Raw genomic sequence first — 21,699 nt, forward strand, 5'->3', positions numbered from 1 at the left:
GTTTACTGTCATTTTTATGCCTGAGAGTTGACAGTGTATCTAGTATCGATAGTCAATTTAATCCTTTATCGCGATACTTTCCTGCTTCAATATATTGAACTTCAAATTTGTTATCATGACAGGCTTACATGGGACAACTATAAATCGTACTCCACACAAATCTGGCCTTCATGGATGAGTGGCAAGAAGAAAGCCATTATTCAAAGGAGGTCATAAGAAATCCAACTTTTTGGCCCAAATGCAAAACGTTATGTATGGAGCAAACCTACCACTGCTCATTGTCCTGAGTGCACCAGCCCCAGTGTCAAATATGGTGGGGGAGCATCTTGCTATGGGGCTGCTTTTCCTCAGCGGGGACTGGGAAGATTGTAACAATAGTAGGGAAGATGGATGGAGCCAAATACAGCGACATTTTGGAGGAGAGAACTGAGGCTGGGGCGGAGATTCACAGCAGGACAATTACCCTAAACACAAAGCTAAATATACAATGGAATGGTTTGAAAAAACATATTCATGTGTAAGAATGGCCCAGTCAAAGTCCTGACCTAAATCCTACTGAAAATCTGTGGAACGACCTGAAAACTGCTGTTCACAAACGCTCTCCTTCTAATTTGACAGAGCTTGAGTTGTTTTGTAAAGAGGAAGGGGCTAAAATGTGAGAGTCATACCCAAAAGACTTGCTGCTGTTCTTGCAGCAAAAGGGGGTTCCACAAAGTATTAATAAATGCTGTATGAATATTTGTGCATGGCCAACTTTTCGGGTTTCTATTTTTTGAAAATTAACAGAATCATGTATCATTTATATATATAAATATATATACATATACACATGAAATGTTATATATATATATATATATATATATATATATATATATATATATATATATATATATACCCCCGACACCCCCGACACCCCTCAGACCCCCTCAACACACCCAGTGTATCCCCTAACGCCCACTTTATGTTGTAAGTCAACAATGTAAGAAAAAAAGTATGCTTTTTAAACCGACCCACCTGCACCCGAAGTTTTCTGTATATTTGAGGTACCCGACCTGCCCGAATCCACGGGCCCCATGGGTTATCAGGTTATCACTAATAGACTATGCATACTGTACATTCACTGTGTTCCAGATGGAACCCGCGTCTTTCCAGACAGAGAAATCATTATGCTGAATTGCCATTTTCCAAACAGACACAAAGCACACAAGGTTCATTCCACCTATCATGTTCTATTTATTTGGATTCAGAAGTTTTATTAAAAGATTTTGAATTTAGGTTATATTTTCCATAGCTTACACACATGTTAAGCTTGAACTAGGTAGTGGGTCAAGATCTATTTACTTAAAACCTCAGTGCTTTAGCGTACGTTCTTTAATCCTATTTTGCTTGCAACTTATAGGTTAATGTGTGACACAGAGCTAGTAGCCGTTAGACCATATCAAACCATTCATAATACCAAATCATGCGCAAAGTTTGGCATATTTGACAAAATGACTAATTACAAAACATTACATGTCTCCATGGTGCCATACTCTACCAGATGGAGCATGTGGCAGTCAACTGAAATTAAGAACTAGTGTCTGGTTGCTACTCATAAACCTGTTTCATGTGTTTTGACAAGAATATAAACCTATGTTACAGGATATTTAATTAAATCAAAAAACAATGTTGAAACAAGAACATGGCATGATGTGCAATGTTAGTTCGGCTGAACTAACAAAAGAGAAATGCTGCCATGTAGTGGTGAGTATGAGAACTTTGGTGTGTTGCAACAAGCCATCTTTATTGATTGACTGCGGAATTTTTCCGCAGTCAATTATTGGTTTTCATGTTCTTTATTATTATTCCTCTTCCATCTTTTTCCCGATTTTCTAGAGCTTTCAGCACCTTCATGCTTTGTGCAATTTATGCAAGTTATGCATCAAAATGTTCCGCATGTTGAGGAGAAGGGTGCTATTACATTTGGGACTTCTGCAATTTACGGTTTTTCCGCAATCGCCCAAAATGTCGGAGATTTTTCCCATTGACTTATAATGGGGCTGCCGCAAATCCATGCTGTTCTGCACGTTTTTCTGCATTTTATGCAATTTCTGCACTTTGTGCATGTTCAGCTTATGCAACTTGTGGGTTTTGAGAAAAAAATTGGCCTTCTGCAGTTTTCCAGTTTTTTTATTGAGAGTTTGAAATTTTTGCATTGGTGTGTATGGGGGGAATCCAGCCAATCGGGAGACTCCAGGCCTTTCAGCCAATTGTGCAGTTTATGGAATATAAAAGTTTATGCAATATTAACAATTTATGCAAATTAACCACTTTATGCATTTTAAACCGTTTATGCAACTTAAGAGTTTATGCCATTTAGGACTTATGAATTTTAAAGAGTTTATGCAATTTACATAATTTATGCAAATTAACCCATTCATGCATTTTACCACTTTATGCAGTTTATACAGTTTATGCAACATGACATTTTATGCATTTTACCAGTTTATGCAAAATAGATTATGCAAATTAACCACTTTATGGAATTTGAACAGTTTATGCAATTTCTGCATTCGCTTCCCGCAATTCCGCAGTCAATCGCAATGGCGCAGCCATTGCATTTCTAGTTTGAGTTTGTTTCTCATAAAGATCTTCCTGGACAGATACCTCCCCACATAGACAAATGTCCACATGAACAGAAGACAGGTGGAGAGCAGAGCAGTGATAACGTCCAGAGAGTGATAGGCAGCCCAGGACAGTGTGACTGAGTTGGACTTGAGGTGAGGTGCTCCTTTGTGTCTGATCACAAACTCGATCCAGAACACAGCCTGGTCCATGGGGCTCAGGGGCTGGTCTCTGTGAAGTCTGGACAGCCTTTTCATGTTGTTTGTGTAGGACGCTTCATTCAGGACAGTCTTTAAGGCGTCTCCCAGCACTTGTCTGTCCAGCACTGCAATGTCCAACATTACTGCCCCTCCCTTGGACTTAAGTCGGGACAAGTTTTCGGGCTGGTCAAAGAATAAAGGCAATCCTATTATTGGGACACCATGGTAAATGGCCTCCTGAACTCCATTGGTGCCTCCATGAGTCACAAACACTCTGGTTTTGGGATGTCCCAACAGGTCGTTTTGAGGAAACCATTCCACCAGTAAAGTGTTGTTGCCCAGATTGGCCGGTCTCTTGCCTAAGTATCGCCAGATGATCTTCTGGGGCAGCTGGGCGAAGGCCGCAGCGATCTCCTCAGTGATGTGTGCAGGGAGCTTGGACACAAAGGTCCCCAGACTCATCAGTACAACGCCATGGTCACCAGAGCTCTGGACAAACTCCTCCAGGTCAGCAGGGAGCGCTTTAGGAGGCTTGCACTGAAAACCACTCATATACACCACGTTGGGCATCGTAGGACGGGGGTATTCAAAGATGAAATCATTTCTCATCAGCCAAATATCAGCATCTGAGAAAAAAGCTGTGTAATCGACATCAGGACCAAAGTACTTCTTCAGTATTGGTTTGTACACAGGTTCAGTGGTGGCCTGCATTGTGTAAGTTCCTAAGACAGAAATTATGCAATTTTTCACTCTTTCGAGAAAGGTCATTTTGTCAGTCAGCTCTGTAGCAGTGAAGGGCACATAGGACAAAGGCGAGGGGGCGATGCTGAAGTGAGCTTCACCTAAAACAGTCCACCTGACGTTATAAATCAAAGGGAGCTGGAGGTATTTAGCCAGGATTGTCCCTACTCCGATAATAGGGTCAGTCAAAAAAACATCATACTGGGTGTCTCTGAGTCTCTGAATCAAATCTTTATCTTCAAGAATCTTAACAGTGAGGTCTCCCACCGGCTGATGAAAAGTAGTAAAATGCTCTACCGATAAAGATCGCATCTGAATTCTAGCCCACATACGAGACCAGAAGGTTTTAGGATCTGTTTGGAGCCGTAGCTCAAGCTGTCGAGACACAAATACTTCAAAAACTCTCAGGGTGTAAGTGGGCACATCTATGCAAGAGTACAAAGGAGACTCTTTAATGTAGCAGCTGGGTGACATCCGCAGCACCGTGATCTCGTGACCTCTGGCATGGAGCACCTCTACGATTTTCAGCATGTTTATCCAGTGGCTGCCGTCAGCCGGGAACACCAGGATCTTACCCCCTGATGACAGGGACAAATTCAGGGGCAGCAGAGCAAAGAGGATCCAGAGAGTCTTCATGTTTTAGATTCCCCAATGACCTTAAATGATGGAAAAACACTTTAGCATTTATACACAGAAGTACAGTTACACATAGCCTACGCAGAATTGGTGAATGCCATTTTCGGTGAAGATAGTGATGATGTGATGTTATTGGTTCATACATTGTTGGTTCTGCTCTTCCGATTGTGCAAAGCTTTAGTCAAGAAATTCAATTATTAATAAAGGACATTCACTCACTACAGCTAACCAAAAAGACACCAGTTAAACATCACCATTGAAAGTTTAATGTTAAAAAAAATATATTTATATGCTCCTAACTCTCTTCTTTGGCCTTTATTGTGTCTATTTTCATAAAAAACAATATTTTGCGCCTACAATAAGTATTGTACCTGTTATCATTTTTCTGCAAAAAATATATTTCTAAAGAAAATGTTTACCAGAAGTAATTCACACGTGTGAAATGAAAAATGAAATAAAAAAGGACTAATGAAGACGGAGTGGATCAAAAAGGCTTGGAAAGTCATACCACGAGTTAAAACCTGTTTGTAATGGTTACAGATGGATTTCCTAACTTCAAAATTGGAACTGGCACAAAGTTTTTCAAAGAAAACACTTATGCTCTTAGCCTGTAAATACATGCATAATTAGACTCCATTGTGATGTTTGAAAGACTAGAAAGTGGTCAGATGAGGCCAACAGTTTTCTCTAGTAATGAAGTCTTACCCAGGTCTACGGATCAAAACTCCAACTTCAGTAAAAACAAAAGTATCCAAATCGTGCTGATCACAAACTGCCACTCCAGTTACCACTGCTGACTATATACTTAATACTTCACACAATATACTTCTGAGGTGTCCTATTTAATTCTGGCTCAGCCCCCTGCAAGAGGAGGACTTTGGCATAATTTCATCAGGAGAATGGAATTTTCAAACGATAATCATCATCTATAATAGAAAACGCTATCTGTTGGTTGGTGGTGGGGGCTGAGGTGCGCAGTGGACTGAATGAATACTGCAACCAATTGTACACCGACGAGCGTCTGGAAAAGCGCTATATAAGACTTGCCATGTTCATTTCCCAAAAATCCGCGGCCGGCCCCCACGTGGCGGTCCCTCCGCTCGCGGGCATTGGCCAGAGGCCACCACGTGACCGTCCCACCGGCCGCGGGCATTGGACACGGGTCCATATGGACCGCGGTGCTGCTGGCCGAGGACAACCCGCCGTCACAACAACGCGAGTGCACGAGATCTGACTGCCGTGCCTGTGTGCGCGCATCCAAACAGGGCGATGTGTCATCATCACTCACCGCTAAACTGCAGCTGTAGACGCTCCGCACAGGTACAGTTACCTCCTCCAAAACACATCTGCGTCTCTTTGTTTACGTCTCTCCTGCAGTGACCGAGGCTGTGGTTCATTATAGATCCAGTGCTGCGTCATGTCAGAGCGCACACAAATGCGTAAGATCCAATCCTGGCCATATTCGGTCTCCAAAGTTATGTCTCCGAAAAAAAGTACACGCAGAAACACGAGCTTCAAATGAAACGCGCTGCTCCGAGAGCTTCAGCCTCCGTGTGCATAAAGCGAAAGTGAAACTACCACTTAGCGCATGGCCTGCACTGTAGCGTTTTTTTTTTTGTTTTTTTACTTTGCTGCTGTACCATTTCTTTTCTATTTTTCCTTCCCTCCTTTACATTCTATAAAGCGGCTTTGAAAGCATTGCCTATTGTATTCTAAGGATATAAATACTGTCTAATAAAAAACAACGTATTCTTTTTTAGATTGCACTTACACCATGCTGCACCAAACCACGTCTCCTGCACCGTCACCCGAACCGTAATGTTCGGCCTACATGTTCCACTGTCTCTTGAATTCTATTCCCTGAGTTTATGGAACATATTGTCGTTGTAGTATATACGAAAGGAGTACAGGTGCATCAAACACTCCAATTGCAGTTTGTTTGAAATTATTTTTAGTATTCATTATTTTACACATTTGTAGTGGCCATAGTTTTAGGAATGGGTTGGGAACCACTGGTCTACTTACTGCGGGTCTACAGCTATTCTGACTGACGGGTTATAGGGACTATACTGGACATTTCTGTGTAATAACTCTTAATCTCTGAATATCAAATGTGGAGACTAGCGAGGCCCGGCCGAAGGCCGGGTCTCAGCTAGTCCATAATATAAAACGCAATGTCAATGGCCGTCGCCATGGGCGCCGCCATGTTTATTTCCCATACCGACTTTGAAGCTAAGCAGGGAAGGGCCTGGTTAGGACTGGGATGGGAGACCATTTGGGAACACCAGGAAGACTGGCGAGAGTAGTGAGTGTGTGCGTGGTTGGTGGTTGGGCTGGTTGTGCGTATTATTACATCCGCGGCCGGCCCCCATGTGACGGTCCCGCAGGCCGCGGGCATTGACCACGGGTCCATATGGACCGCGGTGCTGCTGTCCGAGGACAACCCGCCGTCACAAAACCGCGAGTGCACGACATCTGACTGCCGTGCGTGTGCGCGCATCCAAACAGGGCGATGTGTGTGTGTGTGTGTGTGTGTGTGTGTGTGTGTGTGTGTGTGTGTGTGTGTGTGTGTGTGTGTGTGTGTGTGTGTGTGTGTGTGTGCAGGGCTGGACTGGACTGGCAGAAAAAATCGGCCCGGGACTTTTGGGTCAAGACCGGCCCTCTAAAAAAAACAAAAAAACAGTCATATTCAATGCAATAGTCGAGGTGATGAGCAAAACAGATGAGCCGAATTCAAGCTAACACCTCATAGCACTCATCACCTTAATCTTGTCATTTACTATTTGATGGAACTTTAGTAAAATTACTTAACAATCTTAAAATGTGCGTTCCGTTAATGAAGTTCCTCTCGAGACTGCAACACAAATAAACTTCTCAAAACCAACCAATTGATCCCACTGTGGATTGAAGATAAAATGGTAAAACTCACCACGGAGTCAGAGAGGTGTTAGTGAGAATAGAAGTCCCAAAAAGGCCAAACATTGTAAATCCTTTTAATGGAAACAAGATTTCCAAACTGCGCACACTGACGACAAGGGACAAGACGGAGTCACCTGAGAACTCCCAGCATGCACTTCTTTGCAAACATTTGTCTAAAATGTATAAAAAAATAGAGGTCTGAGGTTCTGTGGGTCCTGGAGGGAGTTACAATAAACTATTTCCTCTTATATTAGCAATGTGAGGGGCATGAGTGTTATGTCCCAGAGGCTCATTGCTGTTTTTACGAGATTATCTGTGAACCATGACTCAAGAAAGCGTGCTACGAGCACGGTATAAAAAGCGTCACATCCCTCTAGTGGAGGAGATGTGTAATTGCATCTACGTAACGATACAGACTCTGATTGCTCTTCATACTAATTGTGGGCCGGTGAAAGGAAATCACAGGCCTTATCTCGATCTGACTGGCCCAAAAGTACGTCGGCCCACCGGGAAAACTCCCGAATTTCCCGATGGCCAGTGTGTGCGCGCTCTTCCAAACAGGGCGATGTGTGATTAGAGTGAACCTGGCCCCCCATCATACTCAAATTAAAATGTTTGTGCTACGTTTGTGCTGTTTTGTGCGGTAAAAATCTTTGTTTGTGCTGTTACCGTTTTTGAGATATTACTGATTGTTTTTTGCATGCAGTGTGTGTTGTTGCCGTGCACCTCTGACACATGCGCGCGCCTCAGAGGAGGACGAGGGTGACGCCTAAAGGCTCTAAAGTTTGTAATAGTTTAAAAACCGAACCAGCACAAAGGGAAATCTTTACAGCACAAAACAGCACAGATGTAAAGGAAGCGGTGACACCATTTTTACCCGTTTTAGAACTTTATAACGAGCAGGGTGACCTGAGATCTGACCAATAAAACAATCATTAGGCTAATATCTCAAAAACGGTAACAGCACAAACGAAGATTTTTACAGCACAAAACAGCACAAACGTAGCACAAACGATTGACATATTTTTATTTTTATTTGAGTTTGATGGGGGGCCAGGTTCACTCTAATCGATGAGTGCCATCGTCACTCACCCTAAACTGCAGCTGTCGACGCTCCGCGCAGGTACAGTTACATCCTCCAAAACACATGACATCTGTGTGTCTTTGTTTAAGTCTCTCCTGCAGTGACCGTGGCTGTGGTTCATTATGGATCCAGTGCTGCGTAATGTCAGAGGTGCAGACAAATGCGTAAGATCCAATCCTGGCCGTATGCCGTCTCCAAAGCTTTGTCTCCGAAAAAAAAGGACACGCAAAACATTGCCCAAAAGCCTCTAATCAAACGCGCTGCTCCGACTGATTTCTCCTCCGTGTGAGTAAAAGCGAAAATGAAACTACCACTTAACGAGCGCATGGCCTGCACTGTGTAGTTTTTTTCTTTTTTTTACTTTACTGCTGTACCATTTGTTTTCTATTTTGCTTTCACGTATTGTGAGCCCAGAGGTACATTTTATTCTAAAGCAGCTTTGAACGCATTGCCAATTTTATTGTAAGGTTATAAATACTGTCTAACAACGATCATTAGGCTATTTCAGTTCAAAACCAACTTATTATTTTTTAGATTGTACACTACTGTGATGCACCAAACCACGGGTCCTGCACCGTGAACCGAACCGTGAGAGCTGAACCCCTAATATTTATCCATACTTATTCCACTGTCTCTTGAATTCTATTCCCTGAGTTTAGCGAACATATTGTGGATGTAGTATATAAGAAAGGAGTATGGGTGCATCAAACACTCCAATTGCAGTTTGTTTGAAATTATTTTTTAGCATTCATTATTTTACACATTTGTAGTGGCCATAGTTTTTGGAATGGGTTGGGAACCACTGCTCTACAGCTGAACTGTGTGACGGGTTGGACATTTCTTTGTAATCACACACGTCCTGCTGCGGTCTCTGGCGTGCCTGGAGATTGGCACCGCACTCCAGACCGCTAAAGTGCGTCCACTGCTTACGCCCTGGGTTCTGTTTGCCAGGTAGGCAGGAGGTTTTAAACGCCTGAACGTTTTTATTTGAGTAATGTGAGCTCATTTTCAACCCATGGTATTTTATTAACCATTGTAAACACATTGAACACAACTGAAATGAAATGAAATGTTTCCTATTGATGCAAAATAAACTTTGTAAACTAAATGGAACCAGTGCCTTTGCTTCAGTACACTTACTTGCGAGCCTCTAAGTTGTAGTACTTTCTTTTCCCCAGGAAGTCTGGGGTGGCGTTGTTGGAAAATCTATACTATTCTAAGATTATAATTATAAATTATAGTCTGTTAACCCCCTCAGTTGCAACAATAATAATAATGCATCGGTTTTATATAGCGCTTTTCTGGACACTCAAAGACGCTTTACATTGCACTATACGTTCACTCCATACTCGGTGGTGGTAAGCTATTATTGTAGCCACAGCTGCCCTGGGGTAGACTGATGGAAGCGAGGCAACCAGTCTGCGCCATCGGCCCCTCCGACCACCACCACTCACTCACTACATTCACTAGGCTTCCTGGTGTTCCCAAACGGTCTCCCATCCAAGTCCTGCCAGTCCTGCTTAGCTTCCAAGGTCTGACGGGATTGGGCATAGCAAAGATGGTATGGCGGTATCTTATGGTATGTATATTTCTTCACAATGTTACATTCGTGGTGCGAAACAGATTTTTTCATCTAATATTTTGAGAACCTGTTTGTACAGGCTTCGGAGCGGCTGTAGTGCAGTGTTGCAGTATAATCAAATGCATACAAAGCTTGGCTGCATCTGTGGTCATTAGAGGGCGGCTATATCTAAACTGTGAAAAAAATATTTTTTACATTTTTTACACTTTTTATCAGTTGTGATATGTGCTTTTTAAAGGACAAGGTCCTAAATACTTGACTCTGCTTCTAGATGCTTTTTTCCTTTGCTTTAATAATGCTTCATCAAATGAGTTTAACACACACAGAATATAGGAACACATACATATATTAGGGCTGTCAAAGTTAAATCTTTAATCAAAAAAATTATTAGTGCATTAATCATGAATTAATACATATGAGGTTGTGGAAAACCACCCAATGGCAAGCCACTTGCTCAAGTCTCCATCAAATGTGGCATATTCCAAGGAGACGCCCTGTCCCCACTGCTGTTCTGCATAGGTCTGAACACCCTCAGCCAAATAATCAACAAGACTGGCTATGGATACCGACTCAGGAACGGGGCCACCATCAGTCACCTCCTCTACATGGATGACATCAAGCTGTACGCTAAGAATGAGCGAGACATCGACTCACTGATACCACCCGGATATACAGTGCAGACATTGGGATGTCATTCGGACTAGAGAAGTGTGGTCGGATGGTGACTAAGAGAGGGAAGGTAGTCCACACAGAAGGGGTCTCACTCCCAGAAGGAACAATAGCAGACATTGAGGACAGTTACAAGTACCTCGGAATCCCACAAGCAAATGGCAACCTCGAAGAGGTGACAAGGAAAGCGGCTATGGCTAAATACCTCCAACGAGTAAGGCAGGTCCAAAGAAGCAGCTCAATGGCAAGAACAAGTCCCGGGCAATAAACAGCTACGCCCTGCCAGTAATCAGATACCCTGCAAGAATAATAAGCTGGCCAAAGGATGAGAAACAGACCACAGATGTTAAGACGCGAAAGCTCCTAACCATGCACGGAGGGTTCCACCCCAAATCCAGCACTCTGAGACTGTACGCTAGCCGTAAGGAAGGAGGCCGAGGACTAGTGAGTGTGAGAGCCACTATCCAGGATGAAACATCCAAGAAGTACATCAAGGACAAGGCTCCAACAGATGACGTGCTCAGTGAATGTCTCAGACAATGGGGAACAGAAGATGAGGTGCTGGAGGTCCCGTCATGGGAGGACAAGCCCCTACACGGCATGTACCACCGAAACATAACTGAAGTGGCGGATATTCGGAAATCCTACCAATGGCTAGATAAAGCCGGACTAAAGGACAGCACAGAGGCACTCATCATGGCTGCACAGGAGCAGGCCCTCCTGCTCCTCTGTTGGTCGCTCTCCTGCTCCTCTGTTGGTCGCTCTCCTGCTCCTCTGTTGGTCGCTCTCCTGCTCCTCTCTTGGTTGCTTTCCTGCTCCTCCTCATTTTGTCACTCTCCTGCTCTGGCTCTGCGCTGGTTTATTATTTTATTTTCATTTCTCTGCAGTTTTAGTGAATTCATGGTATTCTTATATGGCACGGCAGCATAGCGGTTAGTGCTCTCACTTCACAGCTAGAAGGTCCGGGTTCGATTCCCACCAGGGACGGGGCCTTTCTGTGTGGAGTTTGCATGTTCTCCCCGTGTCTGCGTAGGTTTCCTCCGGGCACTCCGGTTTCCCCTACCACTAAAAACATGCACAATAGGCCAGGATGAATGATGTACAATTGTCTCATGTAAAGCGCTTTGTGACCATGTCTGTGAAAGGCGCTATATAAATAAAGATCTTCTTCTTCTTCTTCTTCTGTGATCCTCATGATCATGATGAATCTTAAAGATTTTCAAGCACATTCACTACAGTAGTTACACATTTAATTCTGGGATGAAGTCATCCATGAACCAACATGTGATCATGTTTGTTCCTGAGAAGTCACACTAATGCATGAATGTATCATGAAATCCTGCATTCATTCATGCATTAGTTCAAAGTTAGTTCAAAGTTTTCAAATGAAGCTTTTTGCATACGGACCCTGGAAGAGCACCTGACTTGAAAACATGTTATTATTATGTGTTTCTTTAAATGATTTCAGGTCTGTCCCAGAGTCCTTGGAGCTTCAACAAAGACAAACTGAGAATCGAGAGGAAACATTCGGAGTGGACTTCAGCTCAGAGCCACATTCCCACTCAGATACTGAGGGACACACTGAGCCCTCGTCTGACTCAGACGACGATGATGACCAGGAACCTCCATTCAGCTGTACAGCTGCACAGATGGAGACAGAGACTGATGGAGATCACTACAACCAAGTTCAGAACAGAATAATAATAATTTACAAACACACATTAGAGTTCACACAGGGGAGAGGCCTTACAACTGTTTAACCTGCAACAAAACCTTACACTACAATCTCATCTCATCAGACATAGCAAAACACACACAGGTGAAAAACCATTTAACTGTTCAACCTGCAACAAAGCCTTTGCTCAAAAATCTGACCTCATCAAACATAATAGAACACACACCGGAGAGAAACCTTACTGCTGCCCATCCTGTAACAAAGCCTATACCAACAGACGTAACCTCAAAACACACATGCGCACCCACCGAAGCCCAGAACTTGACGGTGGACAAAGTATTTGAAGTGCGATGTTTTGGTAAAACTTGACTCATCACACCATTTGACAAAGTCCTCAACACTACAGTATCACTCTAACTCATTTAGTTTGAATCAGGGGACAGTGGTAAATGGTTTCAACTTATATAGCGTTTTTCTACCTTCATTAGACCCAAAGCACTTTATAGCAAGGAACCAGTCACCCATTCACACCTTCATTCATACACCAATGTATGCAGACACTGGACACAGCGCACGATATCTGATTAAGAGTAAGACTAATTAGTCAGTACTTTGACTCAATTTTCCGCCATTTGATTTATAAACTCTAAAAATGCAGGTGAGACTCGGAAAAAAATTACAATATTGTGAAAAAGTTAATTTATTTCTGTAATTCAACTTAAAATGTGAAACTAATACATGATATAGACTCATTACATGCAAAGTGACATATGTCAAGCCTTTGTTTGTTTTAATTTGGATGATTTTGGCTTACAGCTGGTAAAACACTCAAATTCAAAATTCAGAAGATTAGAATATTACATGAAATCAATAAAAAAATGATTTTAAACAGAGAAATGTCGGCCCTCCTAAAACTATAGTCGCGCATAATGTACTTCCTACTTAGTTTGGGCCACTTTTACTTGAATTACTGCCTTAATGGAGCAAAATTTTTATGGAGCGATGGAAGCTAAACGAAGAATCTAAATTAGTGCAAATTACTTCCCTCCTGCTTCACTTTGCCACCACTCAAAGCTGTACACAGGCATTAAACGTGAATATATATAATTTGCCGGAACAATTTGGATACGTAGGAGGGATTGTGAGAGCTAGAAATGAGTTCGGGCCCAAACTAAAAAATGTAAAATAACAGGAACAGGAAAAATTAGGTACCCCAGCTAAACTACATTGGAGTAAATGCAAAATAGGACAGTCTCAGGGCAACCTGACAAAGCGCTCCAACATGTGTGATAACGGCCTGAGAATGCAACAAGGTGTTTGTTTTTGTGGGAGGATGTGGGCGTGAGGGACTGTTTTAAATCTGTGAAGTACTTTGTGGTACATACAATATATGAAAAGCTCTTTATAAAGACTGACAGACTGACTGACTGACTGACTGACTGACTGACTGACTGACTGACTGATCCATTTTGTAAAAAAAAAACAATAGTATCACTTGTATTGTATTGTAGTTTAACCCCTTGATGCTTGAATTTATTTCCAATTATATTATATATACAATATTTTTTGCTTTCTTTTAGTTTAGTTTAGTTTAGTTTAGTTTTCACATTTGTAAACACAATTTAATAATACATTTCAAATTTCACAGTAAAATAAGCTGATGTTAAATTCTTGCAGGAGGCGGTATGTCAGGAATTAGCAACAGAAGGGGTTAATTTTATTTTCTTTCTTTTTTGAAGAGGAAGAACACAGTCCAAAAAATCATCACCAGAACTGCAACATCCTGCATCATACATGGGCAAAGGGCAAAAGTAAGCGATTGTTGTGGAAGTCATAACAAGAGATCATTTTCAAAAAATACATGTAGTTTACAAACATAACCTACATCATTACCAATCGGCAGTCGAGTGGACCTGACCCGTAGACTCTACAGTCTCCTCCACAAACGCAGTATACACGGAAGAGACTGTGTGATGGGTACGTAGAATCAGCTGCTATTCTTAAAGCTTCACACAAGAATCTTTCTGCACAGACACCTCCCCACATAGACAAATGTCCACATGAACAGGAGACAGGTGGAGAGCAGAGCAGTGATAACGTCCAGAGAGTGATAGGCAGCCCAGGACAGTGTGACTGAGTTGGACTTGAGGTGAGCTGCTCCTTTGTGCCTGATCACAAACTCGATCCAGAACACAGCCTGGTCCATGGGGCTCAGGGGCTGGTCTCTGTGAAGTCTGGACAGCCTTTTCATGTTGTCTGTGTAGGACACTTCATTCAGGACAGTCTTTAAGGCGTCTCCCAGCACTTGTCTGTCCAGCGCTGCAATGTCCAACATTACTGCCCCTCCCTTGGACTTAAGTCGGGACAAGTTTTCGGGATGGTCAAAGAATATAGGCAATCCTATTATTGGGACACCATGGTAAATGGCCTCCTGAACTCCATTGGTGCCTCCATGAGCCACAAACACTCTGGTTTTGGGATGTCCCAACAGGTCGTTTTGAGGAAACCATTCCACCAGTAAAGTGTTGTTGCCCAGATTGGTCGGCCTCTTGCCTAAGTATCGCCAGATGACCTTCTGGGGCAGCTGGGCGAAGGCCGCAGCGATCTCCTCAGTGATGTGTGCAGGGAGCTTGGACACTAAAGTCCCCAGACTCATCAGTACAACGCCATGGTCACCAGAGCTCTGGACAAACTCCTCCAGGTCAGCAGGGAGCGCTTTAGGAGGCTTGCACTGAAAACCACTCATATACACCACGTTGGGCATCGTAGGACGGGGGTATTCAAAGATGAAATCATTTCTCATCAGCCAAATATCAGCATCTGAGAAAAAAGCTGAGTAATCGACATCAGGACCAAAGTACCTCTTCAGTATTGGTTTGTACACAGGTTCAGTGGTGGCCTGCATTGTGTAAGTTCCTAAGACAGAAATTATGCAATTTTTCACTCTTTCGAGAAAGGTCATTTTGTCAGTCAGCTCTGAAGCAGTGAAGGGCACATAGGACAAAGGCGAGGGGGCGATGCTGAAGTGAGCTTCACCTAAAACAGTCCACCTGACGTTGTAAACCAAAGGGAGCTGGAGGTATTTAGCCAGGATTGTCCCTAGTCCGATCCCGGGGTCAGTCAATAGCACATCATACTGGGCGTCTCTGAGTCTCTGGATCAAATCTTTATCTTCAAGAATCTTAACAGTGAGGTCTCCCACCTGCTGATGAAAAGTAGTAAAATGCTCTACCGATAAAGATCGCATCTGAATTCTAGCCCACATACGAGACCAGAAGGATTTAGGATCTGTTTGGAGCCGTAGCTCAAGCTGTCGAGACACAAATACGTCAAAACTTTCCTCAAAGCTGTAGGTGGGCACATCTATGCAAGAGTACAAAGGAGACTCTTTAATGTACCAGCTGGGTGACATCCGCAGCACCGTGATCTCGTGACCTCTGGTGTGGACCACCTTTAATATTTTCAGCATGTTTATCCAATGGCTGCCGTCAATCGAGAACACCAGGATCTTACCCCCTGATGACTGGGACAAGTTCAGGAACAGTAAAGTCAAAGGGATCCAGAGGGTCTTCATGTTTTAGATTCCCCAATGACCTTAGAACATTTAACACAACAGTTGCATTCTCCCCAAGCTACACAGAGCAATATTTTACTATACTAATAATCTATCCCCTACCACATTTCATATAAAGCTTTTTTTCTTTGTTTAGTTATGCAATCATGCCCCTCTGAGGATTGACCCAATATGCACACAGCTGTGCTCCATGCCCTGTGAGCTGAAGACCCTCTGACCACTAGTGTCCTGAAGCTGTGCCAACAGGACTGTGGAGTGGTGGGCTGCTAATGAACTTGCTTCCAGATACCGGTCAAACAGACAGCCTTGAGCACACCTGTAGCTTGTCCATCTATAGGAGTGGATCTCACAGAGGTTACTACTTTTCTCCTCTTATCCATTTGCTGCTTCACTGTCATTCAGTTGGGCTTTTTCCATTTGATAACTCATTTCTCAGCAACTTTGTTTGATCAAATCAGCATTTTTTTTCCTGGTGAATCAATGTTGTTAGCGGACTCTACAAAAACATAAATGCAATTGTAGTACTTACCCCAGTTTACAGTTCAAAACTCCAAGTTCAGAGTAGACTATCCTGCTTTTTCTACCCCCAAAATGCAAATGACAGCTGTTGCGGTCCTGTGTACATTTCAGGCTTCAAATTCCACTCTACAGTCCACACACCTATCTGAAGTGAGTGCTTGTTCCTGGTTCAGCTGATTGAATGGGGAGGACTTTGAAATTGTGGGATATTGTTACTTACATAAAGGAAAAAAAAGCAATGAAAAGTAAAGAAACGCATTTGCTGCCATCTACTGGTCACTTAGTGTCAATGCAAAAACAATAGGTGTGTCATTTGAGCCACAAGGTGCAAAGTTTCCTGGTTACTTTATGCTAAATTTGCCTATTTCAAATTGCTTCACAGAAAAAGGGTGTTTCAAAGCAGTTTTCATGAAAGGACACTTAAATTGCCATAATAAGTGCAATAAAGGGCTCAGTCTTGGTCGAGGTGCGGCTTCAATCTTGGGTGAACACAACTGCTATGTCTAGGCCTAGTGCTTTCGCCAGCGCCAAGCGTGGGTATATATATATCATTTGTTGATTTTATTTTTTTAAACATTTCATTTCTCTTGCAGCCCGGCGGCCAAAAAAAATAAAAAATCTTCCTGATGCACTGTGTTAATAAAAAAAAAGTAGGCCTTTTTTTCTTCTTTCCTCTCTCTCAATTATCTTTTGAGCACACCATATTTTTTTCTCTCTTTATGGAACCTTTAGGGGCTCTGTAGAATTTATCTTCCAGATAAAGGGCCACATTTAATAAAACACAGGTGCCTGTCTGCTCACACTGAGGCCTTGCACCAAGAAATGTCAACTTTAAACGGCCATGATAATTATTTATCTTCCTGCATTATGTTATACCAAAATCCTTAAAATGTTTTCTTTTAACATTAAAAACAAATGCCATGATATTATAAACAGGTAGGCTACTAGATGTCAGTGATCTTTCTGTTTCATAGGCGTATAGATGTCCCATTTGGTAAAGTGGGACATCTAAAGCGGAACACATAGCCTAATGGTCCTCTAACAGTCGCTTTAACAGCTAAAATGAAAAATGAATAAAAATAAATAAATATGAACATAACATGAAGTACAAGCTTTTATTTACTACAGATATTTTTATCTAAACAAACCTGTGTGTTTGCTTTAAATATTAAAAATAGCATTTTCTATGTCAAGCTGCTCTTCGGGAGAAGGTTTTGTATTGGCAAAAACAGAATCCAAAATGTTACGCTGTGTGCTTTCAATAGTAGCTAATTTCTATGGTTAAAACTGTAGCACACAAGCATTACATTGTCTTTTACACGCTCCCACTTTATCAAACACTTTATCAAACATGTTTGATAACCATCTCACTTTATCAAACATGTTTGATAAAGTGAGATGGTTAATTCACAAAACACTAGCTTATTTCTGAACTATTTTATGCAAATACAAAGAGAATTTAATAAGGGATTTGAAAATCAATCCAAAAATATACATGAATCACATTAGCATCAATTTGATCAAAATGTTAAGTCACTGGCCGTGTTTTACTTTTTTTCCACTTTTTATAATGATTGACATGTGCCACAACTCTTTCGGTGATGTCATATGCAACCAAATAGACAACTATAACGCCAATAATTTATTGCAAGTTTGGAGGAATTCATAATAATGAAAAAATAATTAGACACATTAAAGCTCAAGTGTCCCACATTACCCAATTTCCCTTTATCCAAATTCATCCTAAAGAAGAGGAAGCAGCAAACAGTCATTGTAGTCAGCGCTGCTTGTGACACATCATGCCTCAGCCGACTCCTTTATTTCCTAAGCAACATCCTCAAGTTACTGGCAAAAGCAATGGCGGGTTGTTTGTACGCAAGGTTCCAACTTTGTCTTGAGCAATGCTGTTGTTGCGCCAGGTGTGTGCAAAGGGTAAAGGAGAGGCAGCACATAGGGATCGGCCTGGAACTTGTGACTTTAGGCTCCTGCAAGAAGTATAATCATGTTAGGCAAATAAAGGTAAGGATCAACTATGTGTTTTGTAAATCAGATAATATAAATCATATATATATATAAATTACAATACCGAAAGCTCACTCTGGCCTGAGTAATTATTGTAGCAGATTGGCCTGAAGATTCTTTTTACACTACCAATATTGATCTTCAAATAGGCAAATGAAAAAGTAATAAAACTAAGACCCATCAGGACAAAATTTCAGAAATGCAACAAACAACAGGGCCACTTCTTGATATACTCAACACTACATCACATTTAAACAGCTGGGGCAGACTCTCAGTGCTACAGGAGATCCATCCTGCCATTGTGTCATTGGGCAGGACTCTTCACCTGCTCCACTGTCTGTGTACAGTACACTGAATAGAAAGTGAATAGAAAGTGCAACTATGAAAATGTGACCAATGTTCAAATGAGTGACTCTAAAGGTGTTACAGTCTTGGGGCCAGATCTTGTGACTGGCGCAGTCCGTGCGCAACTCTAAACGCACACGCGCGATAGTGGCGCAGGGTTTGCTGCGCCACTAGGGAGAGGGCGTTTTTTAAGAAAAAGAGGCCGACTGAGGCGTGGTTCATTACAAGCAGCACTCGCGCTACTCTTCTATAGCAACCTTCACATTATGTTCCTCTTTACATCGCGCTGCCTTGTCTTCTTCCTTAGAATCGAGTCAAATTGAAAACAAAAGCGACATTGCCTTGAAAAGTCTGTTTGAGCGTAGGCTACGCACGGGTTTACGTTGATACTGTAGATCAACGCGCACACCCCTAGCACCAAAACAAGAACAGTTTTCCATAAATAAACCACACATGCCTTCAAGTGCCACAACACCACGTCTAATCTGCGTTGTAAGGAGACATTTCCATCGTGTGTCAGTGTTTACCTCCTGATGATGCTCCTTGTGTAGCCACAGCTCAGTCCAAAAGAAAGACGCGCATTGCAACTTTTTTCTTCTTCTTTTTTTTCCAATTCAGCCGCTCCAAGAATCCTGCAGCTGTAGCGCAAATGTTCCAATAAGCTATAGTTTTCTTGCAACTGCTGCATAACTCTGCAACTCCTCCGCAGCCGATGTGACAGTTTCTGATCAATTAAATCCTGTACATTTCGTAACTTTGCGCATTCGAACGGTGTCCAACGCAAGGCTGCTGCCTCTCTGTCCCGCCCGCTCATCTTGGATCTGCAGCGAGTGGCTGCAGCAGCGGAGGGACAGTTTTATTTATTTTATCTTTATTAAACATTGCGCGCTGCATCATGCATGTTAAGCGTTTACGAGAGAACCCCTCCCTGCAAACCACCGCCTTCCGCAGGTCTGGGGAAAGCATGGGGAGGGGGCGGCACCACAACATCGCAATGTGAGTCTGTCCCCCCCCTCCTGTCCTGCCCACTTTTTGCGCCAGGTATGACACTGAAGATTGCAAGGAGCGCCACCCGTCTGCGCACTCGTCTTCTCTACAGCCTGCGCTATGAACCACAAGATCTGGCCCTTGGACTTTGGAGCAAATGCCACAAAATACTGGAGATTCTTTTAAAAAATTACACCTTTATCAATTGCTTAGACTTAGCTACTTGGTGTGTAACCTTGACTTGCTGCAGAGTCTTTACTGGGGAATTGGTTACTGTTTTTGTGCAAGGGAAACTTGAAAATGCAGGCCTACAATAAATGTTACACAGCTAAGTACATGTAGAGAGACCCTACAATCTCCTGGTGCACAGTATTAAAAAAATCACAGTATGCTCACATGCTTTAATTGTTTAAGATTAAGAGCATCCTACTGATTTGTCCCACTTCGTGTGAGTAACAATGGATATAACAGTTATACGTTATACAGAAACCATGGACACTGCCATTTTGACCCTGCCTAAGTTATCTAGAAGTGATAAAAATAGTTTTTTTTTTTTTTTTTTTTCACATTTCATTGGCTGGATGTTTATATTTTGAGAGGATTATATCCTCATCTCATCTCCTTCTGCAGATGGATCACTGACTTCAGTCCGACCGGAGACAGGACATGCAGCTACGGAAGATTGTCTCGGACACTCAGACTACAAATACAGGAACTCCTCAGGGCTGTGAACTTTCCCTCTGGCTCTTCTCCCTGTAGAGAAACCAGTCCGCAAAACTGATCAAGTTTGCGGACGACACCACTCTCATCGGGCTCATCTCGGACGTCCTCCTTTGCAACAGGAGGACCAACTGGCGTCCTGGTGCAGCCACAACAACCTTGAGCTGAACGCCCAGAAGACAGTGGAGATGATCGTGGACTTCAGGAAAGACACAGCCCCACCGTCCCCCCTCACTCTGACTTGACTCTCCCACCTCCGTCTCCATCGTGGACTCCTTCTGTTTCCTGGGCACCGCCATCACCCAGGACCTCAAATGGCAGCCAACCATCAGCTTCCTCATCAAGAAGGCCCAGCAGAGGATGTTCTTCCTGGGGCAGCTGAAGAAACTTAAGCTGCCGACCAGGATGCTGATGCAGTTCTACACGTCCATCATCGAGTCCATCCTCACCTCCTCCATCACCGTGTGGTACCCTAGTGCCATACAGACCGGGACAAGCATCGACTGCAGCACATTGTGCGTGCAGCTGAGAAGGTGATTGGCTGTGAGCTCCCATCTCTCCAAGACCTGTTAAACTCCAGGACACGTAGGCGTGTGGGTCGGATCACAGTTGACCCTTCTCACCCTGGACACGGACCATTCACCCCTCTCCCCTTAGGCAGGTGGCTACGGTCTATCCAGACCCATAAATCCAGCCACGGAACAGTTTTTTCCCCTCCGCCGTCAGACTCATGAACCAAAACAAGACCCAATAGCTTAGTTACAGACTCATGGATGTAATCTGCCATGTTGCACTGTGTGTGTGTCCACACTCAGATCCGCTGCTATCACTTTATCACTTTGTATCACTTTATCACTTTATCACTTTATACACCTACGCATAATACAATCCCGCTGTTGTTCTATGTCAAATTGTTGTCGTCTACCATATTTGTCTTTTTATTTTTTTATTTTAGTATTCTTTATGCATGCCCTTATAGCCTTATAGTTTAAAGTTTTATAGCTTATTTATATCTAAAGTCTGTATTATATGTTTTATGCTGCACGTCTGCACTGAGAAAAATTCCTAGTTTGTGAACCTGTTCTCAAACAAAGGCAATAAAAACGATTCTGATTCTGATCTGGTGCCTTCGAGTTTTCTCAAACGTTTCTGGCAGTACCCAAAAATACCAAGTGAATAACTCACTAAAACTGATTATTAATATAGGCTAAATAATAGGAAGAAAGACTTTTCAAATCAGCTACGCATATATGTAAATGTATTTATATTGTTTGATATCAATTCACAAATCTACACAGGCTTCAATTAAGAATTATATAAAACAAGCTATCAACATTTTGATTTTCATGTATCATGATATAATCTTGGGACCCCAGCTCGGTGCTCACGACCCCCCACTCATGGAAACTGCCTTAGGAGGTC

The 21,699-nt window shown here is 42.6% G+C and overlaps 2 protein-coding genes across 2 annotated transcripts; both read right to left on the minus strand.

Annotated features, from left to right (window-relative positions):
- Positions 1-2,573: 2,573 nt before the first annotated feature.
- LOC306971315 (UDP-glucuronosyltransferase 2A3-like) lies at positions 2,574-4,181 on the minus strand (the record flags this gene model as incomplete). Its single annotated transcript, XM_079567555.1, has 1 exon — positions 2,574-4,181. One exon carries the CDS (start codon positions 4,179-4,181, stop codon positions 2,574-2,576), a length of 1,608 nt encoding a protein of 535 aa, XP_079423681.1.
- Positions 4,182-14,027: 9,846 nt separating this feature from the next.
- On the minus strand, positions 14,028-16,409 carry LOC306971495 (UDP-glucuronosyltransferase 2A3-like). Its single transcript, XM_079567783.1, has 2 exons — positions 16,214-16,409; positions 14,028-15,704 (listed from the first exon to the last, which is right to left on the minus strand). The coding sequence occupies exon 2, from the start codon at positions 15,682-15,684 to the stop codon at positions 14,119-14,121; it is 1,566 nt and encodes a 521-aa protein (XP_079423909.1). The 5' UTR covers positions 15,685-15,704; positions 16,214-16,409; the 3' UTR covers positions 14,028-14,118.
- Between the last annotated feature and the right edge of the window lie 5,290 nt (positions 16,410-21,699).

The sequence above is a fragment of the Gobius niger genome (assembly GCF_951799975.1).
Source record: "Gobius niger genome assembly, chromosome: 12".
Taxonomy (NCBI): Eukaryota; Metazoa; Chordata; class Actinopteri; order Gobiiformes; family Gobiidae; genus Gobius; species Gobius niger.

Coding starts and splice junctions, on each gene's coding strand:
- LOC306971495 (XM_079567783.1), bottom strand. CDS start 15,684: ATGAAGACCCTCTGGATCCCTTTGACTTTACTGTTCCTGAACTTGTCC.